Below are 26,972 nucleotides of genomic sequence, written 5' to 3'. Positions count from 1 at the left end.
AAAGCAGCGGCAGGCCGGGCCGGCCACAAGCCTGGCTCCTAGCGGGGCAGGGAAGGTGGGCTTTGGGATCCCGGGGCTTGTCCAGCAGAAGGAAAAGCAGCCGAAGAAAGCAGCCTCTCTCTCTGTCCAAACGCTGGGGACCGACTGCCCACACACCCGGGTGAAACAAGAGTAGCCAGATGCACCCCACCCCTATAGCCACCTCTTTTGTTTTTCTGAAATACCCAGCAATTTGTCCCCCTAGCAACATGTATGGGGAAAATTCTTTAACAGGAAAAAAAAAAAACCCAGGAGAGCTCCTAAAGCCCCAACAGCAATATGCCCAGTTGAGAGGGATCTTATCCGTGGATATACACACGAGAGGAAAGGAGCAGACCAAGTAGACTGTTTTTGCAGAGACTGGTGCTGGCTGACAAAGTAGAACTGGCTCTTCCTTTGGAAACACTAAAGGACTTGGGCACATACATTAGAGAGGTGACGTCCCTCTTTCTGTGATATACTTCTACAGCTCTGGCCAGCAGAGTTCACCAAGCAGAGCTCACCCCAGGGAAAGCTGATTTTCTCAAGGCTGGAAAGGACCTGGTCCTAGATTGCAACTCCATTAGACTGCAGTGATCTAAACACAGCAAACCCTCAGGATACACCAAAGCCTGCCTTCTTCAGGTGGCATTGTGGACATGGACTGGGTCTCCGGTTTTAAGGGCTCCAACAGCACTCTAGGATCTGCCTACTCACTTACTAGTCTCTGATATATCTATCCCATTTGTGTCTAGGGGTAATAGAAGTTGTGTTCTCACAGGGGCTAGACAGATGAGGGAGTTGAACTGGGAGAGATTAAGGACTTGTCTTTGGTAGTGGGGAGCAGAAATATCTCTCAGTCACAACACTGAGTGAGCAGAACAGGAAGCCTGGGCATGGCCCTAAAACAGCCCATTTTCTCCAGGGCAGGAGCAGCTGTCATTGCAGTATCCTTCACTGGCAAATCCAGGCATCAACCGTGTGCACAAAGCTAGCAATGAGTCTCTGATCCTGGTTTGTTTTTGTTTCCCTGAGCTTGTTCAAAGGAGATCACTGACCATCATTCCAGAAATTCTCCTCCCAGATTACCAGGCAGACCAGTTGACCATTGTCATTTAATGTTTTATGAGCTGTATTTTTTCTTAATTATTTATTTTTACATTTGGAATTCTCGGAGCTTCAAATCGCCTATGTTTTGAAATGTATGAACACGAAAACAAGAGAAGTAAATAAACTACATTAAATAAATAAAACTAAATAGTTTAGCATGACTCAATATCCAAACTCCTTTAATTTGTACTAGCAACAGACTATTTTTCAGGCAGACAGCCTGCAAAGCTTAGAAAAATAGCAATCAATATAAGAAAATAATACTCTGAGACTACAGGGATTATTTTCTAACATATATTATTTTGTACTGAATTAGTTTTATTAGTTAAGATTATTTTTAAAACATATTTAAAATAAGACTAACTCTTCCAAATTGTAAAGGATTTTGTATTTATATTTTCCTTCACTTTTTTCCCAGATTAAATTTAGTTTTAGAAAAATTAAAGCTATGAGTTTCACCTAATTACAGGATTACAGTAAGCACAATATCTCAATGGGTCTTCTATGAAATCCATGACAGGTGTTAGAACAAAGATTACCCACAGATACCTTATTTACAGGCATCCAGAGTTCAGGTGTGTCAAAACCTAAATTTTCTCATTCTCAGAAAGGTGGCAGTAGTTCAGAGCCAGATACCCATGTATTTAAGTGAAAGCTCAGCTAGAGAACTCAATTTTGCTGCTTAGGCCCATATCTAATAGGCACAAATAAAATTAATAATACATATGCACGGCTCTAGAATTCATTTGTCCCTATATTTTACTTGACAGGTAAATGGAAATTGTATGCTGTGAGATTTCACCAGTAATAAACCACCTACAGAGGGCTGGCTCTGCTCTGCTGTAGCGAGCAGCGAGGCAGGGTACACCTCGAGGGCTGGGGAATGCATTTCACACAGCAAGCACTCAGCCAAGCCGGCAGAGCTGCTCCGTGTGCGGGCGTGGGCCGCTCTTCTTGCTGCTGGGGGAGGATTCTGTGCAAAAAAACCAACCAGGAGCCTTCTGGCTCACTACACCTGCGTGTAAAGCATCACCTCTGACCACAAGTGCAGACTCCTTCACCTTGCAGATAAACACTTGGGATGCTACTTAGCCCCCCCATTTGCAAAGTAGTACCAGCAAGAGGAAAAGTCTCTTGCTGCGTGCATTTATAATCAGAGCGATTCAAAAACTTGCTGGGGGAAATAAAATCTGCAGCCTTATGGGTTACCAGACAAATCAGGAGAAACAGCAAATTCCTGCCTGAAGGATAATCTAGAAGTTGAACATATCTGTAATACGTATCAAACACATTCATACATATCTATCACCTAAGCTGCTCTTTAAATATTTTATATAAATAGTCATATAGACAAAATGGCATGAAGGTTAAAAGCAAAACTAAACAAAACTGGGTAAACTCATTTGTTTGGTATCCTGGTCTGGACAGGATGGAACAAGTAAACTCAGTAATGCCCTTACCAGTAACTGATGAACTCTTTAAAGTGTTTACTCTCTGTTATGCCATAAATGCAGGCAGACAGATAGGAAGTGCTGGTTCACCAAGTTTCCTGTTCCCTATAACACACACAGGAGGAGGGTAGTTAAAAAAGGAGAGGGCATCATAAGGTATGTGGCAGGGCCCTCAGGTACCAGGTTTCACACATGCCTAGTGACAGCGCTCCCTGTGAACCAATGACCCAGCATGGAAAAACTCATAGGAAAATTAATTCCCCAGCCTTGCAAAGAGTTGGCTATGGAAAGCCAAAAAACCAGCACAGCAGGTTGTTGACACAAGAAAAAAGAAAGGAAACCTGAGGAAGGAGGAGGCGAAGAAACCAAAGGGCTCTCTGGGAAGAGAGAAGGCACAATGTTCTGAAGACTGTCATTATAAACAAAGCTTTCCCATCAATGCCAAAACAACCAGAGGCAGGAGCCAGGTTTGCATTATACTAGAATATGGCTTGGCATCATTGGTGTCCCCTGCTCTGTCACCACTTTTAAAAGGACAACCTGACAGCAGAGTAAAATCACGCTATGCCGCAGAGGAAGGGAAGAGTCCTGGTGGCTCCTGTGTAAACGTAAGGGACACACAGGCTACTGACTCTGGAGCTTCTCCTAGGAAAATACAGGTCCCTCCACTGTGTCTCTTGCTCTTTGCTCTCCTATCAGGCATGTTGCTTACCTTGCACAATCAAGTAAACCTGGGAAGTCTTGGGATGATGCTGTGTCTGCACTGAACACGTATAGGACCCCTCATCGTAGACATCCACTTTCTGGATCCGCAGGCTGTATTCCAGGGGGTTTCTCTTCTCCAGCTCTACTCGAGGGTCCAGGGACCACTTGTCCTCTCCAGCAAAAATGATGCCAGAACGGTTTAACCAGGCCACCTTGGAGCTTCTGTCTTCTACATAACACCTGCAGAGGATGAGACAGGTAAGGGGGTGATTAACAACCCTCTCCATCATCTCCCTTTTGTCCCTTCTCTTCACTATTTTGCTTAGAAACTTCACAGCACACTCCTGCCTTACCAGTGAACCATAGTATCTTCTCATCATTGCTGTCCCTTGGACATGTATTTAACAATGATTTTTTGAAGAGTTTCAGGAATCTTTGGTTCATAAACCCACGAGATTAGGGGCAGACATGTCTCTTGTTCTCTCTTCCTTTTGTTTGGTGGCCTACACATGCGCCAAAAATTAATTTGGAAGGCCACAAGAGATCTTGATCACCAAATCCCTTCCAATCCTGCCAATGAGAAAGGTCAGGAGTAGTTCTTCCCATGCTTCTCCCTCACCTTCAAAAGTTGAGTGTACAAGAGTTACATTCCCAGACCCCTTCCAGGCTGGAGGGCAAAGGTTCACGGCTCCAGCTTTGTCAGCTCGGGGCGCAGCTCCTCCATCCCTCGGTTTCAGCAGCACAAGGGGAGGAAACTATGGAGTATCTCCCATCTGTATCCCTCTGACCAAAAATAATTTTGTGTAAAGAGGGATTCACTGCTCAAACATCACCCTCCTAACACATACACACACACTTGCTGATGCGCATCTGCCTGTTTGTGCAGGCAAGTGCAGATCTCAGGCTGAAGAATGAGAGGCTGTGGGAGCATCACTGTCATCCCTGTGACACATGCAGCATGTCCTGTGAACATCTCAGGTGGACAGGAGAGGAGGAATGACAGCCAGGGGCAGCAAGCAGACAACCAGCAGGAAGACCAGCAACTGCCACGGCCCTGAGTGCCAACCTTCACAAGTCAGAGGACGGACCAACCCCATTGCAACCGTAACTTGACAAGTTTCTTGATGGAGAGCAGAGTAGGTGCTGCGAAGACAAACGCATTTTTGGCAAAGGCACCTACTCTGTACCACTTCCTACCACCAGAATGAGACTTGCACAGAAAAGATGAGGAGATGCCACTGAGGAGACATCCTGCTCACTCTCAGCTGTCTCATTCAAGAGGACCAGGGCTGAAGAAGACAGGGAGACATAATTCCTCTTTAACCCTGGCAGCTGTACCCCCCAGGGCTGGGCTCAGACAGGCTGAGAGCAGGTTTTCCCTGCTGCAGCTCACACCACATTTGCTTTGCAGATAAACAGGAAAACTCAGTCTCCAGAGCTGTTGCTCCTTCACCTCTCAGAGCTCTGCCCACAGTGTTCCAGCATCCAAATAACCCAGAACCTCTTGCCACCACTATTACAGAATCACAGAATGGGTAAGGTGAGGTCATATGGTCAAACCTTCCTGCTTGAGCAGGGCCCTCCTAGATCACATTGCACAGGACTGTGTCCTATTCACTATTCATGAATGTGTTGTATTTGAAGGAAAAAAGAGAGAGGATAAAGATTATTGCTTCAAGATAAGACAAATATTTGACAGTAGGCTTTCATACAGCCTTTTAGCATGGGTCAGACATTTTCCAAGTTCCTCTATTTGAATGCATTTCATTCATGCTGTGCTGCAGCTGCCTTTCCTTGTGATGTGACCCCACCATTATGGCCGGCACCTCACACCCACTCCTTTTTGGCATGCCCATGGATGCTGTCCAAGTTGTTCTGGGGTTACTTGTGGGCAGGAGGAAAGCCAAGCTGCGTGGGCATCCATGCGAGGCATGCCATGCTGCTGGCCAAGCTGTAAGCAGCTCTGTCTGATCTGACAAACATTTGCTTTAGGGAGCAGCCCAACAGATCCTGTCCTTTACTGACACTGTCCAGACAAGGAAGGGGAGTGAGAATTTGGCCCTCAGGCCAGAGCCCACCCTCCTGGCCAGGCAGGCACTTGTCCCTGAGGCGAACTCTCAGGTGTGATCTGAGTTGTTTTAAAAAAGCTACTCCTTGTCAAAATGAAAGATGCAGAGGAGTCCGTAAGCAGCCACTTACATGTGGAAACCAGCACCGCTACGATGAGGCATTGCTCCAGTTCCACTGGCCATCCTAGGCTGTAATCACCAGTGAAAGCCAGGACCCAGGGAGGGCAGTGTGTTCCAGGGCTGGGAGAAGACACTCTGTAGGAACACCTAGACTGCCTCCAGAGCTGGCTGCCTTAGGGTCAAGAGCCGTCTTTCAAATGCAAGAGTTGTAACAGCACCAAGAATCAGGGGTCAGGTATTTTGGTGGTGAAAAGATAAGCAGATTAACAGCAGAAGCTGAAGTCAGTGGGAGCTGAAGTTTCTCAGTCACTTCTGAAATTCCCCCTGAACAGCCATCAGTGTTGCTGGACTCCAGCAGATCCAGGGCACCACACCATCCCCACCAGGCTGCTTTCCAATCCCCACCAGGCTACAGCGAGCACTTTGCAGCTCTGCCCTGCACCTGATCATTGTAACTCTCTGTTAGGGTAGCAAATATGCCCCTGTGTGGTGTCTTGTCAGTGACAGCTCAGTGGTGTGGTCAGAACAAAGCCTTGTCCTCTTGCTCCTGTGGGTAGGCTCAACCAGGGACCCTCCTTCCTCTCTGTCAAAGAGAAAATGTGTCTTACACACATCCAGGTCAGCCCTAGGGCAGTGGTCAATAGCTACAGTCAGACAACCTTGCAACTGCCCCTGAAATAAGTTAGCAGCTGCTACCAAAATAAAAGAAAGGAGAGAGGACAAAGAAAAGAGGAAAATGGGAAGAGTAAGTGAAATGGATTTGAGCTCTCTGTTCACCATACCTGTTCCTCTCAAGCTGTCAGGGAAAATCAATGTACAAAGGTGGAAATTCCAAGTCCTGGCGTGCTCTGAACATGCATCCACATGGATGATGCATCTCAGTGTGTCTGTCTCCACACACACACCCTCTTAGTCTGCCAGAGATGCCACCCAGATGAATGGATCATGCTTTAATAAGGATTTATGGTGATGATTTTCACAGTGTAATAAGTGCTAATTCAATACTAATAGAATATTAAATGGCATGTTAACTGACATTTTAACTGCAAAGCAATAGGAGCATGGCATCAGCAAGATATCAATGGACTCTTATTGTTCACTAATAATCAATAATCAAGTTCACAGAGACAGTCAAATGCTTTTCATTAGGCTTATTGGAAGCATTACCATCAGCCTCAGTGAAAGCTAATAAATGATTTGTGATCCATCCATTATTCTTTCCCTTATGGTTGCAGGTTTAATTTTTTGACATCTCTGATGTGGCTAACGAGAGGGTCAGTGAATGGTGATGGGCATGCCTTGCATGATCACTGTAGGAACTTGGGAACTGTTGATCTTGGACCATTTCAAACCACAGACACAGAAGGACAGAAGATCTTGCTGCCATGTCCTGTTACCCTTCCTTGTGTCCTTGTAAACAAACACGGCCAAGTTTGGCACCTGAAGATTTTTAGCAACAGTTGGATGTGGAGAAAGAAACCCAGGTCATCCTCACACTCCTCCTCCAGCCTCATTTTCCCCACATTCAAATGCAGACAATGGGGCTGAGCTGTGCTCCAGGAGGGAGGGGAAGGGATGATGCTTCTGCTGCAGGAGAATGCTTTTTCCCTGGATTTCATGACAGGCTGGGAGATCTGGCAGCATGCAGGCAGGGGGAGGGCAGGAGCCAGGAAAAAGTCCTGCTGCTTGTTCTCTCTCCTCCCTTGCCTGCCAGTCTACCGCGCAGCACTGGGCCAAAACAGCGCTCCTTGCAATCGTGCCTTTGTAGGCTCCGAGGAACGCTCCATCTGTACAGAGACGTATTTTTTTTCCTTCTTGAAAGTATTTAGGCTTGTTCCTATTGATGGGTGGGAAAGCGAGTGAAAAGGAGAGTGAGGCTCAGGCATCCACATCTTCTATCCTGGCGAAGCAAGTCTGGAGATTTCACGGCCTGTTCTGCCTCGCTCAGGCCTTGGTGCTCTGATTCCCAGCGCCCGTGACTCCTGCTCCTCCTCCTGTCGAGGCAGCGCCACTCAGTGCATTGATTACCCAGCATGTTGCTATAACACTCATCGCAGTTTATGTTGTGCCTGTCACTCCAGCAGCTCTCGGCCCTAAGCTTTCCGCCCTCTCTCCTCGGGCGAACAGACGGGCCCCGCTGCTGAGAGGCGGCATTTGCCTGGAAAGCCCCGGCACGGCTTCCCCAGGCTGTCTGCAACCACTGCCAGGGTGGCGGCTGCACGGGGTGAGGAGGAGGATGCACCAGAGACGGGGTCTCAACAATGTGCTTCCCATTCTGCCTCAGAGAGAAAGCAGCACAGCAGCTACAGCCTAGGCTGTGGAGATGGAGTGGGGGTATTTTGACCCTTTGGGAAGGGGTGGATGATATTTAGAGGCTAGAGTGATGAAAACGCAAGAAGGAAGCCCTTTAGGGCCTGGTGAAGCTGCTGTTTAAATGATTACTTTAACTTGGAGATTTTACAGCATTATCAATGATATACTGGGTTGCACTGAAGCTGGGATAATTATTTGGGGTTTTTAAATTGTTGTTGTAATTCCAAATGATTTTTTTTTTTTTTCAGCAGACCCAAACCCACAATTCTCTGCCAGAGCCACACTAGGGAGAAGAAGCAAGCTTCTAGGATTAATGAAATACGGTGTGCCAGCAAGCCACAGCTCTTACTTCATTTTGGGGAAAAACAAATAAACAGTGACTTTATGGACTGCATTGTCTGCCCTCTTTCTCCAAAGGATGTTGTGGTGACAGCTCTGTGCCATAATTCCCACACTCCTCTTTAATCATCTTTTCTCTGTTAACCCTTTGATCACCTCTTCTGTAAGACAATCTCTGTGCATCAGGCCAAAACCCAGCAGCCTGCTGCACACACCATTAAACACCCAAACCCCATCCCACTGCACTCACTGAGGGACACGATGCCTTTTTGCCACAGGATGCCACAACCTGCTCTGCATCAGATCTCCTGCCTTTGCCTCAGCTCTGTGATGAGCCTGCTCTAATCTTCTCACTTCACACGCACCCTTACAAGATCCAGCTAACAACTTCCCCCACTGCCCTCTGCCCCCAGCAGCAAAACGGCAAGAGGGAAAAGAGAGAGGGATCAAACACGGCTCGTTCGGCACAAAGCAACATCAGCTCCCGGCTGCCAGCTCCGAACATGCAAGGCAAATTTGTGTTGCAAAGCATGATCCTGGAAAGCTAATGTGGTGGTTATACACAGCCTCACTCCCAGCCTGGGGGGTAAAGTTCAAGAGCAAATAGTGCTCGTGCTGTTTCATCTTGTCTCCTCGAGCTCTTCAGTCCTTCCCTGCCTGGCAAGCAAGGACTCGGACACAGCATGGTCAGCCAGGGGGGCAGCAAGAGTCCAGTCCCTCCAGCATGCCCCGGCAGGGATGCGGGCAGCAAGGGCTAAGGACAGAACACAGACATATCAGCCCTGACCTCCCAGGCAGGGTTTTCAGGGAAAAGTCCAGCCAGGCTCCACGATGCCACTGCAGTGCTGGACCCCGCCAGCATCTCAAGAACACTGCAGCTCTGCCACTGCAGTCCCCACCAGAGGAGTACAGTGGCAGAGCACACAGGAGCACATAGTCTGGAGGAGCAATGGAGGAGCTGTTGGCCCTGGGTGGTTCCCACTGCTCTGGATCAGGCTTCCCTCAGCAGGAGATGCTATGGAAGACACCCACAGCTGAACACATCTCCACTGCTGCGAAGGCAAGGGCCTCCCTAAGTGGATGGCAGTGGGAGATCCTATCAACCAAGTATCTGAAACCTCCTTTCAGCCAAGCACCAAAGCCTCATTTTACTGAATTTGAATGAACATGGGCATCAGTTGTTACTCAAAATTCTCCTCCCCATTGCCACTGCTCCTCTCTTTCCCCAGCCTCGTACAGCTGCTGCTCCTCTCCTTATGTGCCATGACACACAGCGGGGTCACTGTTTGAGAGTGAAAACTGTGCCACAGCAGGATGGATTTCCAAAACGTGGCATAAATAGCTCCTGAGTCACCACTGCCAGCATGATAACACAGGGCCTCAGAGGGATTTAGAAAACTACTGCTTAAACCCAGTTCTGCGTTGGAAAACTGGCAGGAGGGGGAAACTGCTGCATCTGTTCAGCCCATGCTTTCTCTCAGCTGTATTATGCTGTGACCTTGGTCGTCACACCTGTCTGCAGCTCCCTGGCTATTTCAGCACTCGGGTGACAATTTTTGGTCATCCACCTATTGGGTGACAGGATGCCTGCACTTCTGTTCATCCTTTTTAGTAAACTGCCACTTTGGGAGTGTGAGGCTAGGATGGGCTTACCAGGTCATGAAGACCCAACCTCTGCTGGCACAGCCAGTTGTACCTTAGCATCTTTTTCAGAGATGTACCTCATCCCTACTTTAGCCTAGTGTGTTCGATGGGGGATACCCTCCCTCGGCTTCGTAGGTCAGACTGCTCAAAGTCTTTCTGCTCTGCTGATTAAAACCTTTTTTTCTAAGTCTAGATTTATTCATACCTGGCTTACATCCATTTCCTCTCATGCCAACACCATCTTTTAGCTTAAAGAGCTCTTCTCTCTCCTGGGTGTTTATCTTTCAGCGTGTTCACAGAGAGCAATCATATTCCCTCTCAGCCTTCATTTTGCTGGATTCAACAAGCCAAACTCTCCTGGTTTCTTCTTGTATGATAGACTCTCCATTGCCCTAAACATCTCAGTAGCCCCTCTCAGCACCTGCTCCAGTCTGAATTCCTCTTTCGTGACCAGAATTTGTACCCAGTTTTCTAGAAGAGAAGTCCCCAGTGCCTTGTACAGAAACATTTCTGTCTCACTGTCTCTCCCATCAAGTCTTCCTAATGAAAGCAATAGGAATTGAAACCAGAAAATATGGGTATCAGTGCAGAACTGCTCATGTGCTGTAAACATCCTTGTCTCTCAGTCCATGTGATATGCATGGAAAATGAAACCCAAGGGAATTTACAAAAAATACACTGGCCTAAAAAGACAGCTAGCTGCACGGGCTCTTACTAGCAGACACACAGCTGGTCTCACATGGGCTTTCTTTCTGTTAAAATGACAGTTTAAGAGTATAGGTTCCTATTGTGTAGGAAAAAACCCCAAACTCACAACAGAAATCAAGCCCAAATTTACAGCGATTTTTATGCCAGAACTCTCAAAGGGTGGATGTAACTATATCAGAATAAGAGGACTTATACTGGCATGATTTATTGCTCTTCCCATCTGTTGGGAATCAGTATACCTGCATAAACAACTTCAGTCCACATCCACTCCAGCAGAGGAACCTTCTTCAAAATATCAATATGAGCTGCTATGAGCTTAACTCCATCCCAGCCATATCCCAACACAGTTTAAAATTTCAAAATACAGAAAAACCTCAGAGCGAGTCCCACCACCACAGTGCCATCTTTCCTTATATCCCACCATACCTAGGAAATGCCCTGCATTTCTTTACAGCATAGGCAGGAAATCCTTGGACAGGTCTTTTCCCATTCCAAGGCATGTTTCTAGAATGACTGGCTCCAGTCACAGGCCTCCTGCCAGAGGAGACTTGCTTCCCACGTGTGCGCAGAGGGACAAACTGCTCTCTGGCTGACGCTTGCAGAAATGCCAAATGCTCTGACAGCCTGCGTCAGGGTCTTGCACTAAAATTAGTCAGGAGGTTCAGGCTGCTGAGGAAACAGACCCTGAGCTCCCTCTTTCTCTTTTGGGTTAGCTGAGGACTTGTCAGAGTCCCTTTTCAGTCCAGCCAGAAAGCTGGCTCTGCTCTTGATCCAGCATCGTTAGGTGATGCTCATCAGCTGTTGATCAGCCTTAGTGAAATATCCACCAGGAGTGTATCCACCAATGCCTCGCTCTGCTGTCCATTGCTTCCCGCAGCATCCCAGGGCTCCTGCACTATCAAAAGGGGGAGCCAGGGAACAGCAGAGGTGATGCAGAATGGCAATGAGGAACATTGCCCGATGAGTTGCCTTTTTGTTGCACAGCACTTATACTAAAGATCCTGTGCTTCTGTGATCACCAACACTCAGGCTGATATTTTAAAAGTATCTGGGGTCTCTTAGGAACAGAAGTTAATCAAAAGACAATGACAATTAATCATTTATGTTAACTGGGTATTGGCTGCTATGCCAAATTTGTAAAAGAACTGGAAACCAAACAGCTTCTGGTGAGTCTCTGCACCATTACGACTTTTTTCTTTTTGAGGGATACAACAAAAATGAGAATAGGAGCACTAATAAGGCACCTATACAGACTGTAAGTCCCTTTATTTTCCTTCACAAACTTCAGCACTGGAAATCACCTATTTCTTCTATCTGAACCCCCAATGCCTTGTAGGTAATTTCTATGTGGTCACCACTAGGTAACTCCAGAAAAGTTAATCCAAATTTGTCCCTTGAATTTCTTCTAGTAAAAAATAACAATAATGAAAATGCCACAAAAAAGGGAAAAATGTGTTTCAGAGATGTGATCTCCTTCTCTGACAGGAGGGGAGGGAGGGTTTTGCTGGGAAGCCCACGTGATTCTGTATCTGGTAATTATCCAGCCACAGAGGGAAACTGAAACGTTCTGTGCTGTCGCAGAGAATGACAGCACCTGGAGCTCCAGCACCCAGATAAAAAGCGGAGAGACAATCAGGCAGATGGAGAAAGGCAATGCTACATCATCGCTGGCAAGCAGAGGGAAGAGAAAAAATGGGGAGAGGCAAAAGCTGGCAAGAAACATTAAGGCAGCCGGCACAGCTACTGGAGAATGAGATAATGCCACAGATTAGCAATGCATAGGGCACAGAAAAAGAAAGAGAGTAAGGGCAGGTCAGGAGAGAGCGGGTGCAGAAAAGGGACAGTGCAAACACAAGAGGGAATAGGAGAGTGACGCTAGTGGGAGCTTCAAAGAATTTTGTGTGGTCCAGGGTCGCTTCCTCCCACCCCAGTCACCGGCTAAAACTGCAGGAGGTATCACCACAGGCTGTCACAAAACAAGGGAGAGATTTGAAATTCAGCATCTCACAGCTGAAGAGAGACATGGTACTGCACATTGCACCTTCCAGCTTGTGGATTCCAGTGGTTTGCTCAGGGAAGGGGACTACAAAGCTTAAGATGGAAATAATTAAAACTGGAGCTTTGGAGCATCACCTCATGCATTTTGTATGGCAGAAAGGCGAGAGGGAGGTTCCCTCCCCGACTCTCCCTTTCACAGTTGCACACACCAAGGCACATGTAAGCCTGCAAAACAGCCCACATGATTGCTGCCATGGTACCATGGCCTAGTTCCAAAAGCAAAGCACCATAGGTGCCCTCCCACACAGCAACGTGACAGCGCCAGCTCTCGGGGCTCTCAGAAACAAGGGGCGTGCCCACAGGACTGGCAGCAGCCTCCAGTGGGTCAGCAAGAGCTGACTGCCAGGTGGCATGAAGTCGTGCACCTCCTCTAGGAACGTTTCTGACATGGGAAAATACAGCCAAACAGACAATCAGATCAGGGCCAACAGCTTGTCAGGGGCTAATGTTGGCCACCAGTCTCAACAGCTATTGAGGCACTGACTGAGGTAAATCTGTAATGGCTGCATATCTCCAAGGAGACTGGAAGAGCTAAGCACTCAGATGTCCCCGCCTGAACATTTGGGGAAGGAGATGGAAAGAGTATCAAGGTCTGAGCATTGGGCCGCATGGTTTAGTGACCAACCCTCCCGTGCTCAGTGACAGACATTTCAAAGAAAGGTGGAACACCTCCTAAAGTGACAATGTAAATCAATTTCTACATAATTTCATGATCTTTTCTAACCATAAAAACCTATAAATGTAGCACCAAGCAAATCACAGAATGGCTTGGGTTGGAAGGGATATTAAAAGATCATCTAGTTCCACCTTCCTGCCATGTGCAGGGACAGCTGCCACCAGATAAGGTTGTTCAAAGCCACATCCAGCCTGGTTTTGAACACTGCCAATCAGGAATGGGGCATGCACAGCTTCTCTAGATAACCTGTTCCAGTGTCTTGCTACCCTCAAAGTAAAGAATTTCTTCCTAATATCTAATCTAAATCTAGCCTCTGTGTAAATTGGCTTCCACTCTGAGTGACAGCTTGCAATCCACCTTGCAAGTTTGTACGCTGGCTTTCTTATCCCCAGGCATTTCTCAACCCCCTGCCCCCTTTTTCTTTTTTTAAACTCATTAACATCTTCATCTTGGTGATACTTTCTGGCTGAGAATTTCATCAGTTAACCATTAATTGGTACAAGGCTGTGAAAGAATATCAGATTTAAATGTTATGTGAAACTGGCAGGTGTCTCCTGTGTTTTGTACTATATGAAATAGCTTCTTCCAGTACCTGAGGAGCATGCTACCTGAGATATAGTAATGCGCTTTCTATTATGTGGATCCTAATGTTCATCTCATCTCATACTGCTTTTTCTTCAAAAGGGAAAAGGGAATATCACATCTGAAGCATTAGCTCTTGTCCTGGGCAGGTGGGACAGGAGAATCCGCACCAAGGAGAAATCAGTCTCAAAATTCTTTGGAGGCAGATCAGAGAGGGAATGGGAGTGACAACAGGGAAAATAAGTCTTAACTTTTCCTTCTTTTCTGAGGTCATGAGAGTATAAGAGGTGCTCCAACCAAGTTATCATGCCCACTTCCAAGTACTGCCCTCAAGTAGCCAGCAGCAGACTGTGAAGGGTGGTATTTCAAGATGAATGAGAAACTGGGTGCATCCTGCCTGCTCACTTCCAGCTGCTGCATTTCAATGAAAGACACCTTCTTGATGTGCAAACACTCTAGTTATTATTTACAGCTGACCTTTTCCTTCTCCAGCTCCCGCTGACGTAGCACCGCTGGCAGAGTCAGGGCTTGTAGAGATTGTGGAGACGATGTGTAGCAGAACATGTTCGCTTCCCTGCCTGTGCCAGAGCTGTCATTAGTGCCACTGTGGATTGAGCTACACCCATGCAAGCAACACTGGGAAATATGAAGAAAAAAGCCTAATGTAGACAAAGCCTTTGAGGAGCTTAACCCCTCTTCCCCTCTTCCATCTCTCTCCCACTTGAAAGCAGAGAACAGCTTCTGAGCAAGACACACGCTCTCATTTCCATATCTAAAGGCAGTCCTGAAATACCATCCTGAAATAATGCTCCCAGAGAGGAGACCACGAAGCAGATTCCCTCTGAGAGACTCTGCTGCTTCTTTTTTTAATTCCATCCAAAAACAACTGCCACCAAATACCGAATGCACCTGGACTGCAGCAGTCAATCCTAGGAACCTTGTTACCAGAATGATATGGGGGAATTGGAGGGAATTCAGAGGCGAGCAACAACAAAATTCATCAAGGGCTGGAAAGGGATCAGCATCTAAGGGAAGCTTAAAAACATTAAATATGTATAACTTGACTAAGAGAGGACTTAAAAGCGACATGTTGACAAGCTATACCTCTTTGAAAGCTGAAAGTACTGAGGGAAGAGAGGAATTATTTAGCAAGATGCAGAGGGGTCTAGGAAGGAGTAACAGGTCAGAAAAAAAAGAGAAATAAGTCTGTTCAAACTTGAAGAAAAACTTCTTGTCATCTGCAAGTGCTAGTCTTGTAAAAAGTCTCCCAAGGAAAGCACAGAAGCGCCTATTCTTTCATATCTTTGAAAAAAAGTTGGGCTGAGGACCAGAGGATCAGCCTCACAGTGACCTGGTCTTACTACCTTTACCACCTGCTTCAGAGTTCAGCAATATGTCAGGAGAAGACAACTCCTCTCACAAATTTCTCTCAGATGAAGCAATTTTTTCAGTTATTTTCACTTCACATACAGCTAAATATTTCTTGTCAAGACTGTAGACCTCTATATACTGCACTGGAATTACCTGGCTTGATTTGGATTTGATTTCAAAGGATGGATCTTCTAGAAATCTTGCATGGAGAGGTTAAAAACCACTGATAAAAACACTAACGGTCTCATTATTTCCAAAAGACATTGGCATATGGTTATATTCCCAAATGTGCTGTGAGTAATGCTGTCCAGCACTTAAAAGTCACAAGTGAGATTTGACTTTTTTAAGTGCTTAGCATTGAAATTTAGACCAGATTTGTCAAAGTACTTTTGGGCCCACCAGCTGCCAAACTAACACACAAGAACCAAATTTTCAAAACAGCATTTGGCACTGTGAGCTCCTTCGCCAATATAGCCAGTTTTCTTGCTGCCTAAAGTGACATACTTTTGAAAATCCATCCCATGGGTGTGTTACAATCATAGAATAAAATGCTGCAAACTTCAAACTCCCACGCTGTATTTATCCTGTGTCAAAGAACTCCTTTATGTGGAAACCACAGCAAAGCTGTTACAGCAAGGCAATGCTCAACTCCACTTTCTTTCCTTTGCAGCTTTGCTAAATTTTGCCTTTCCCTAATGCCTCACTTTTGTCCACCATCGGGTCTTGTGAAAGAGGGCATTTGAAAGACTTACAGGGCAGGTAGAGAGGATGCTGTGAGGGAGAACTCCCAAGAGCTTTGATCTGAGCTTACCTTTATCCTCACATGCACAATATGCCTTGCAGATGAGGACATGTTTATAAATAAATAAAGAGAGGAAAGGGGGAAGAATGGCAAAAAAGAAATGTCAAGATATACCTGATGGAGTTTCTGCTGTTGACATGAAAGACAGGAGCTGGTTTAAAACATCATGGTCAGAAACAGAATGGGAGGAAAATATGACTCCTTGAGAAAGAGGGAAGGTATAATTCCCACAGCTAGATCTTCCTGCCATCCTACTAGTCATACTATAATATCTGGCACTCTTTTTCCTCTGAGACCCTTGCAGGACTTTGTTTTGCAAGGCAATTCAGCATAAGCTGAACACCAAGCAGTGATTATATCAAAGGCAGTAACCGCTGTGGAACTAAAATTCTTACCTTTGTAGAGGAGAAGGGTTGCGATGCAATGTTTTACACATACAGGGAGCCAATGGAGAAGGAAAGAAATAGGCTGTGCAAAGTCATACAATGAAATATTTTATTTTCAAAACCAAAATGTAATAGGCCTGACCTGTCTCATACAAAACTTGGTTTGGTGTGTACCAGTTGCACGAGGATAGTGAGAGAGAGGCAGTGATGACTGCAAAGCAGCCTTCACAAACCCAGATGTCACCTCCAGTCACATCTATCTTAGCACCACTGCAAGAGACCATGCTTTTCTCTCTAACTGCGGTCTGCCCAGGGATATGCAACCACAGAAGAGAGGTCTGGCTGAAGCACAAGCTCCTCCTCATGCCTTGAAGGCAACTGGCTTGGGTCATTTGGGTCTGTACTCTGGAGCCTGAACTCCAGCCTGGCTACTGACTGCAGGACAGGCATAACCACAGGGACTGCTCCGACAGCTTCTGCACCTCTTCACCTGCAGTTTTCTGGCACTGGCAAAACAAGCTGCACAAATTGGCTGGAACACAGAACACAGAACCCTTTTCATTTCTCAGTGAAGCCAGCGTTGCTTAATCCTACTGGAAGCATTTACCCAGGAATATCTTATCTGGATCCACTGATATCCTTGCCTCTTCTCCCAAGAGTCTGCTGTGAAAGGAAACCTCTCCCCAGTGCACGGCTTATCCACAGTACAGATAAGCCATTTCCCCATGGAGCCCCCTTCTGTACAGCTGTCTTACTGAGAGAGTTTCTTACACAGCTGGGTCTAAGGCTGTGCACTTGGGCTTTGGCTGGTCTGAGGCTGAGTTCCTATTTCTGTTCTTCTGACAGGCCACTTGCTCTAAATAATTTCCAGAATTCCAGTACTGCATGGGAAGATGCCAAACTGTGGCTTCAGCTGGCATAAATCAAGGGCCAACAAGACACCACTGCAGTAAATGGGGAAGCCTAGATTTACACCAAATGAGGATCAGTCCTGCTTCCTTCCACAAGACTCTAAATGAATTCATTACATACAGCACTTCAGTCTGCTCAGCTAAAAGCAGCTCCAGCTGGCAGGACGCTTCACATCCAGGGAATGCTTTAAAGATAAGGATTTGTAGCCTGCCCTGAGTTTACACTTGGCTAAAGGTAGGCTCTCGTTGGCCATGCAGAGGGGATGACATCATGCCCACCTGGTGTGTCTGTGCATCCCCAATGTCTATGCATGACAGGACCTCACAGCCTTGTGGGGACAGCCTAGGCTCAAATCCTGTCATGAAGATGCTCAATTCAAAATGCTCCAGGGCAGCAGAAGAGAGGTGCTGCTGTACCTCCACCAGACTGAAGGGCTTACTTTTGTTTTTTAGTTAAGTTTTCACGGGGGGATGTGTCTGCACTGAATTTGAATCTGCAGTGGGCAAGCACGAGCAATGAGGCAGGAAGAACAGTTCGGGATTTTTGGGACAAGAGCAAAATGTTAGTTAATTTTGACATTAAACCCTAAATGAAGGGATATTAAAGTTATTCTTAGCTTCCAAAAAAATAAGATGTGTTGTGATTGTCTGGCCTACTCTTATGTATTGTACAGATCCCATGATTCCTGCAGTTTAATCTCTTATCCACTCAGTAAAACAGATGGTGTTGCAGGCTCTTTGCAGACTGACAAATACGACTGCATTTGGAACACTGTTCATATATGCACACTTGCTGTACAACCCTCAGGACAAGATACACTGGCTTGAGAACTGAGTTCACATCCAAAGCACAGTCTGCAGCAAAGAATAGATCCAAGTCTCTTTCAGCATTGCTGCTGAGGTCTCTCATATGCACAGTTACAAAATATCTTCCTACAGAGAGATATAAAGACCAAATCAAAAACCTTTGTCTGAGATCCCAGTCAAGTTCTCTTTCTTTGGCCAGGACCAGGGTGCACATTGTTTTTCTTTAAAGAAACAGTTCTTCCCACTGAATGACAATGATACAACGATATTCCAATAACCTGGAAAATAAGAGAGGCCTAACAAAAATGGACCTGCCACCACCCTCTCTCTGACTTCACACTTACTGTTTTTTCCTTAGGCTGAGAAAAGAGGATTGGTCCTGGACAGCCACAGAGAAGCAGGGAGAGCACCCAAAATTACTTGTTTACACTAGACTATTACCAGTCCTCTCTCTACCTTGTGTGTGTGCGCGTGTGCGAGATCAGCCAGTACTCGGAAAGACAAGTGAGGTTAACCGAGCTACATGCATTGCTCCCACTAGAGCAGTATAAAACAGTGATAAACCACAACTGGAACCACTCTGCAGTAAGTATCTGGCCAGAGGTGAAGCATGAGGTTATGGCAGCAGCTCCACTCCCCTGTCCCCTCTGCCTGATGGATCCTTGGTAATAAACCACCCTTCAGGCTTTCCTGTCTTAAACCGAAGCTGCTGGGATTCACAGGAGATAAAGATTTCAACCACCTTTCAGAAGAGCCTTCACAAGAAAGTCCCTGTTGGCATAAAAGCAGACATGTAATGGGCTTTCTCTGTCCCTGAAAGTAGTTTAGCACTGCAGGAAAGTGCAGCCCTTTTAGCTCTCTTCTTTATTTAACTAGAGTCGTTAAAATAAACTGATTTCGCAGCCAATTAATTATCAAATATCTGTAACAGCTTTCAAGCCCTGCCATTACTCACTCTCAGAGGCCCCCACAGGCAATGCTAAGCTACACTCTCCTTACCTGAGTAACCGCTACTCCTGCAAGTCTGCTCCCTTTCCCTGAGCTGATAGCAGGAAAGCAGCACGGGGGCTGGCAAAACCCTGGAGGAGAGCTGCAAACATCCCCTACTACACTTTAACAGCAACTACAGCCACACACATACCAGGAGGCAGGAAGCTTTACCATGCCCCTTGACCACGACCCAGTTCCCAGCCCCCAGCCACCCATACACAGACCCCAGCCCCACTGCAGGAGCAGATTCACCCTGTCAAGACCCCTGAAGCTGCCAGTGAGATCGGCTGGCCGCTGACAGCAGATGCTGCCAGCTGAGCTGAACTGTAGATGCCAAGTACCATGAGCTCAGCCCAGCGTGGGGCATGAGCTTCAGTTTGAAGCATGTGCCAGGAACCAGCTTCTCACCCAGATGTGGATAGGGACAACCCCTGCCACACCCATGCTACCTTCTGAAAAACCAGTCTGTACCTCTCTGGTTACTGGAAGGTTGTACTTACCATAGGTACATTAACAATGGCCCTACCATTTATTTTATAAGCAATAAACTACACTCATATGTGGTTTCAATTAGGAGATTTCAAATGAGATCGAAGATAATGCATCCCATAATTACTCACCCTTCTCCTTTCTAGAAACTCAAGCAGAATCATTTCCAGGCCAAAATGCGGTCTCTCTTGATTGATGACACTAATAAAATGGCTTTATTGTGATATAAATAGCCTTAAAAACGTCCTGGAGAGTCAATATCAGTGCTTGATGGCCTTATGCAAGCAAGGTCCTTATCTTACAGTGTGCTAAAGCTTAATGAGTTAAGCTTCTGAGAAGTCTGACATTGGATTTGGGCGCTTGTTTGGGGAACTACAGAAGGGTAGCTCCCGAATTAGACATGCAAAGTGGGAACTGTTTAAACACCTTTCCTCTTCCTTGCGCTCCCTATTAATAATCTCTTCGCTTCCTAGCTTTCCTGGTGCCAGTTCAAACACAAACACCGGCTGAGCCCAGCAGGAGCCAAGGGAACACTGTGCTCCAGCGCCTCTTTGCTGGAAGGTTACCAGCCACTGCTACAGTAATTGGAAAACCTGAAATTTCTTCCAAATTGTGCACACTCCGAGATTCTGCAGAGGCGTGTGGCCATTTCCTGAACAAAGAGCCTACACTGACTTGCTCTGAAGCATATCTTTGGCCCCCATCGTGGCAGATGATATGTTTTTGTTACTCCCTTGTCAGGAGAGGCCAAGCCCACAATGCAACTGGGAATGAAGCACTCAGTTCCTTGGGCCGCATTAGAAGCTTGAGGGTTGTAGAAAATTGAAGTAATTTTTGAAATTAGTGCCCACCATGCAGCAGCCCACTCCAGGAGGCCAAATACAGAGCCAGCCTCAGAGGACGAGGGAGAAGATCTCTGGGAATTCCCAAGAGAAATGCCCAGAGTGTTCCTCCTTTTTCTGAACAGCAGTGAACCTCACTCTTCATAAAGAGAAAACACTTGTTTTAAGGCCTTATTTGAAAGTGGAATCCCCTGAAAACATGCAGTTTTCTATCAGGATTGTATCTGCTGCATGCAGCAATATGAGATACAGCTGACCATGCTTTCCAGTAGTGCTGCCCTAGCTCAGGTCTGGCAGCAGGCTGGGTGCTAAAGAGCTTTGCTGGGAGTGACAGAGGCATATACACCTGTCAGAAAATGCTGATATCATAGCAACCATGACAGTGATGTGATCAAGACCTGACAGACAGTCAAAAAAGAGAGGGAAGGATGCATGAGAAAGGGCGACTGAGAAACTTTCAGGGAGAGCAGTCAGAGTCTGTGCGTGAGAGGAGGCGAGTAAGTGATGCTTGGTGCTTGTCTGTGCATGGCAGATGGGATGAGGACTATGGGGACATGTTCTCCCCTCCACCTGAGCAGTTCTTCTTGTCCCTGAAGAGCGAAGGGACTACAAAGTTTCCCACCCATGCTCCCCTCTCTCCCCATCTCTGCCATAGTTACATCCAGTCTCACCTATTTGAGAGCAATTTTCCCTGCAATAATAAAGCCTTTGCAAACGTGTGGGTGACTGTGCATGTGTGCTTGTGTCGCCTGTGGGAGCGCGCACGTGCCAGGGTCTGCTGAGATGAGAAGGTGGCTCTGTGTAGCTGACAGAGCAGGAGTGAGGATGAGACTATCAAACATGTGCGTGAGGATATGAGAGAAAGCGCGCTTCGCACAGAATCAGACAGCAAGAGTGAAAATGAGAAGGTGCTCGTATTAGACGGTGTGCGTGTCAGAAAGGAAGAAAGAGAAAGGTCTTATTCACAGCCTTCCTGCATGTGTTTGATGAGTATCACAAGTTTTAACCAAGAAAAATATGTATGTATTCAAATCAAACACAAAACACCCCTTTTGCCTGGAGCGCTCCTGCCTTGCTTGTTTGTTCTGTTGCAAGCTGCTTGTTAGAGGAACACAGGAAACAAGAAGATGGGAAAAAAAACCCAGGTTGACATATTTAAACACAGCCAGCTAGCGAGGCAGTAACAAACAGCAAGGAGAAAAGCAGGTGGGATAGTTGGAGAGCTGTTGTGATGATGCTGGAATGAGAGATGCCTGTGAGAGTTTCTGAACATCATCCCTCAAGTGGATTATGATCAGTTTTACTGTACACATACTGAGTTGATTCTGGAGCTAGCTACAAGAAAACACACTCAAAAGCCTATTGCTTATAGCCATTTTGCAATAAAGAGTCAAAAGACAATGCAAGGAGCACTGGTGTTCTGTCTCAATCCCCTGCAAAGATCTCTACACTGAATCTGGACAACACCTCTTGTCAAAATGGGAATGGAGGGACTTGAGCTGAATTTATGAACAGAAGGAAAAACAGTATCAACAGATTCAGTCCCAAACCTACTGTGGCTAAAGGCCTTTCTAGAACTGCAGGTCAGATAAACATAAATACAGAGACAGGGATGGATTTGAAATAATTTTTCCCTGTTCTGTTACACTTTGTTTTTGATGGTAAATTTAAACACCTTTACAAGTTTAAGACTCTTCAACGCTATCATAATCCACAGGCCCACAGGCAAAATTCACCAATACCCACGTCCAGTCAGACTTGCTAAGTAGCTTATGATGCCACAGGCAATGCATGGGAAGACAGGAGTGTGCCAAGAACTGACTGCAGGAATGGAAAAGCCACCAGACCAATGACACTGTACTGAAGAGATCCAGCAAAAGGGACAGAGGTGCAGATGAGGTTGTATCCTGATACAATTCCCCCAAGCTTCACCCACATCATGGGAAGATTCCTCCAGAATAAAGGCAGATGTAGGTTTTCTGTCCCTCCCTCACCCTTTTAAAATCAGAGTGAACAGCTCTGATTTATAGCTGAAAAACAGAACTCTCTTTACATCAAGGGAAGGGAACCAAGTACCTTGTCTTTGGGGCTACAGAACTGGTGCAGGAAAACAAAATGTGTCACACTTGGGTGCGTGAGCTTGGGTGCAGCTCTTTCACCATCCCCCCTCTAGCCTCTGACCAAACAAACAGTGCCTTTCTTTGGCTATGGAGACCAAAGCAACCCAGGTCAGGCTGGCTCCTGCTTTCGGCAGGCCTTGTGCTATGCAGAGTGAGTCCTTCCTGATGGGGGGCCCCTGGGGTGCTACTGCATCCTCATTAATAATAGTTATTATTCTTCCAAAAATTACCCAGGAACTCGACAAGTCCTTCTGCAGTGTTTGACTCTCTGACCTCAGGAGGCAGTGTGGATTTCACAGACTGACTACCTGCTGTGTGAAAAAGTGTCTCCTTTCATGTGATCTAAATTAAGCTACCATTAGCATCTCCGAGTGACCTCTTGTTCTAGTATTACAGGAGGACAGAAAAAGGAGGGACTGATCAGTTTTCACCACACTCTTCATTAGTGTAAATAACTCAATTACAAACCTTTAGTGTGTCTCTTCAGGGAGGCTGTGAATGGCCGGTGCTCGCCATCTCCCATTGGAACGGGCTGGGATTGAGCAGAGGCAGCCTGAGCTCAGGGACAGTAGAGGGCATGATGGCAAAAAGGAAGATGGGAGAGATACTGGGAAGGAGAAATGGCATTTTTGCCACAGCAAGCATTCAGCTTGCTACACTGAAAAAGAAAACCCTGTTCAGTCCAACTGACTGCCTCCTTGTAGATAAATCTCACAAGATTACTAACCATGCTTCATGGCCCTCTGGTAATTCCACACGCTGTCATAAATGAGGGTGTAGCCAGTGTTCAAGATAATGTCATTTTTTATAACATATTCCCTATTGTTTCCCCGTCCCTTAAAGGCAACCGAGCATCTTCCACGTTTTTGGAAATGATGCAACCCACTGAAGAAGCTTTTATCGAGTTACTCACCATGACTCCCAATCTCTTCCCTCCAAGGAGCCTGGGAGCTCAGCGCTCATCACGGTACGGCTGAAGTGCAGACTATTTTTGCAGTCTGCATTACCATACGCTCATCCATGTTATAGCTCATCCGTCATCCTGCTGCTCTGTCCCTGTGGTGCCTTTAAATCCTGCTGACTCATGGAGGCAGCAGCCCGTGCCTGCCTTTGGTTGGTGTGATGGTGAAGGGCACCGGGGGAGGACCCAATGCCAGGGAGGACACCCCGAAGCAGCCAGGCCAAGCCCTGGCAGTGGGTCCCACCGGCTCTCCACAGCCCAGGCAGCAAGCAGAACATGCAATGGGGTGGGCCTGCTCTTAACATCTCCTATGGCTTTTGACAACTCTGCTGCCTTTCTTACCAGCCAAACAAGGAGTCGTCACCAAAGCACCAACATGCCAGCCATGGCACACAGGGCAGACTAAATACCTCCACAGTGTGTACTGACTCCCACTATTGACTTGTCTCCGCGCAAAAGAGAAACTATTTGCTAATTAACAATCCACTGGGTTTTAAACTGTGATAAGACCTTGCCCCTTCGCCCATGGCTATTTATTTCCCTTCACAATTTTGTGTGAAAAGCCTTATCAAAGGCTTTATGAAAATCAAAGTACATTATATCTGCTGGGGATCACCTTTATCTTATTTTATTAAACTTTAAAAAAAACCAAACAAAACAACAAAACCCACTTGCAGCTCAAAAAGGCACAATTTTCTTTTCCAGAAGCCATACTGGATTGACCCTGTCATGTTATACTTACCCGAACATTGTACTAGTCTGTCTTTAATTAGCTTCACAATCAGTTTGGCTGGAACTGAAAGAAAGCTCATAGATCTGTAATTCCCTGGATATCTTTCGATTATTAAAAAAATAATAATAGTACTTAGCATGCCTGGAGCACTCCTTCTCTGAGGATCTCAGAGCACTTCACACCAGGGTGAAGGCAGAGCAGACCGGAGACAGCCCTTCAGCATCTTCGCCATGCAAGAGGGAAGGAGAAGGGAGAGCAACTTGCCCATGAAGTCCACATCACAGCTGGATATGGAGCTGCCCGCCATTACTGACCCTCTCAACTGTCATTAAAATCACTTGCTTGATTCTCAGGGGTAAGGAAGGGGTGGTATTTGCCCATCTGCATCAGCTTGCCTGAGCACAGAGAGATTTCAGCATTCTTCCCCCAAATCCGACGCTGCAATATTAGCAGCTCTGCATTCGTTAGAGAGATGCTGTTTATAAGGATCCGTCAGACTCTGCTGTCAGTATATTTCATGCATTATTTACTTTGGAGCCCTGAGACTAATGCTACCCCAGTCCCAGTGATTTACTGCATTTGAGTTTCTCAAGCTGATCCATAACTTTGGGTAATAATAACAATAGCAAAATACTTTGTATGCATATATCACACTCGTCAGCAAAAACCCACACAGAGATGAGCATACGATGCCAGAAGAGCTGCTGCTCCGAGGTACCGGAGTGTCAGCCATTTGCAGGTACAGCTCCCTCCTCACAGAGTCTTCCACACCCCAGTTTTAGAATACTTTGTCTCAAGTCCAGTACATGTGAACCCTTCAGAGTTAGAGTCCATATCTGGGGCGTTTCCCCTTTTCCAGAGAAAGTTCAGCAATCCCTGAAGAACATCCCCTGGCAAGAACAGACCTACTCAGGCAGAGGAACCTCACGAACCTGTCCCAGCCCACAGATGGGGCCCCTCTGCCTTGGTGAATTAAAAATGCCAGGGGGATGCTCAGCACCTGGGATGGGGACTGAGCAAACAGCTCGGCACAAGCTGGAGATTCAGCTTGTTGGCTTTGGCTCAGCTCTTTAATTGCATCCCCCACCTGTGGCTCCCCTCATCCTGCTCCTGGCGTTGCATAACCACAGCACCCTTGCCATTCCTCTCACTCCCTTCAGCTTCCTTCTCATTTACACCTTGCCTACTGTTTCATTTGACTCCTGGCAGTTTGGCCGTTCATTAAAAGATGCCTGATGAACCCTAATAAAAACCCACACTCTGCTGTGCAGCTGCAGATCCTTTCTGCCCCCTTTCCACACTGTCCTCCTACTCCCTCCTTGCACACCAAGGCAATGATGACCTCCAAGACAAGTCCAGTGCTTTTAAGGATTGTTTTTTTTTCTGTTTGCTTTAATTTATTTTGCCCTTCAGCCTAGCATTCACTGTCATCCTTCTCCTCGAGCTTTCCTACTGCCCTGTTTGAAGCTCACCTATCCTGCACATGCTGTGTGGGGGGCACATTTAACGAGGAGCCAACCCCCCTGCCCTTGCTGATGTGATGCTGACAAGTCCTCGGCACTCACACCTCTGCAACGTGCTGCTACTGCCCACGCACCCTACCCACTTCCTGACGTCTCCCCTGACACGGTTGAAGCCTTGACAAAGGGAGTGCTGTCCTGGCAGGTTCTTAATATGCTGCAGGCCCTATAATAATAATAATAGTAATGAAACCCACTGAGAGATGTCCGCTTGCCCAGACAAGGCTCTGGTGTGGAGGCCAATTCCTACCACTGCACTGACACAAAATCACTGAGATCAATGAAAACATCAGCTAAGTGCTGCGAAGGACACTCTTCTTCCTTGCCTTTCACATTTCACCCCTGCAAAACCAGTTTGTCTCTAGGAGCAGAAGTAACCCTTCCTGGTGGTTTGACAGCTTTGGCCTGATCTGAGTGGGGGCCATATGCCCTCATGCTGCCAGGGTAGGAGACAGAGGGCTGCAGAGCTGTGTGGCTGCCTTTGAGAGGCACCAGACTCAGCATGCGGCACTGAAGCAGGAGGGAGGCTTCTCCTGGTGCTGCCCAGGGTGTGGATACCACACACCAGCAATGGCAGGGGCTCTAAGAGACCACACGGGGACTGGAGAGACAGGAGATACCGTGCAGGACTGCGTGTGTGCTCCGTGTCTCGTCAACACATGCTCACAGCAGCCCAGCCGGCTGCTCTATGCCAGGAGGGACACCCCAGGAGTCCCACCTGGAGAGTAAGTACTGCTGAACACAGCCCTAAATCAGGAGTTACGTCTTCCCACATAGGCACCAAAACAAGCTGCTCGAAAAAGCCATCATTTATGGTGTCAATAAATTGCCTCTCCAAATCATGCCCAGATGTGCACTTTAGGTCCCAGTCACCTTGCCGTTTTATTCTTGCCTGCAAAGTCTCAGCTCTCCTACAGTACTGTCCCTAATCAATCATGCCAAAATACATTAAAAGAACCCATTACTGTTTTTAATTACTATTATTGCATTAGCAGATTTTACTACTTCCTTAATCTCTCTAACAGCTGAAACCCTCACTCACTGAGGAGGGAATAACTGGGTTGGGGTCCTGCCTCCTGGGCAGCTCTCAGCCTTGGGACGTGCCATGCACTGACTCACACAACTCCTCCATGGAGCAGGGTTGACAGTGGCTGACAAACCTCTATCCCAGACATTCCCCTGACACAAGTCTTTAGGACTAGCACTTTCTGGGTACAAAAAGCCAGGTGAAGGGAGGGAGAGAAAAG

General features: G+C 46.7%; 1 protein-coding gene across 4 annotated transcripts in view; it reads right to left on the bottom strand.

Annotated features, from left to right (window-relative positions):
* The window catches only part of LSAMP (limbic system-associated membrane protein), a 1,012,183-nt gene that overhangs the window by 161,320 nt on the left and 823,891 nt on the right, over positions 1–26,972 (bottom strand). For all 4 annotated transcript variants that reach the window (XM_008631757.2, XM_017731916.1, XM_008631753.2 and 1 more), the window contains one exon: positions 3,292–3,524. In XM_008631757.2, coding sequence (XP_008629979.1) covers positions 3,292–3,524 — 233 coding nt within the window. The remainder of the gene's footprint in view (positions 1–3,291; positions 3,525–26,972) is intronic.

This window comes from Corvus brachyrhynchos, unplaced genomic scaffold (genome assembly GCF_000691975.1).
Source record: "Corvus brachyrhynchos isolate BGI_N302 unplaced genomic scaffold, ASM69197v1 scaffold3, whole genome shotgun sequence".
In the NCBI taxonomy this organism is placed as follows: Eukaryota; Metazoa; Chordata; class Aves; order Passeriformes; family Corvidae; genus Corvus; species Corvus brachyrhynchos.
This window is presented reverse-complemented; position numbering and strand designations above follow the sequence as displayed.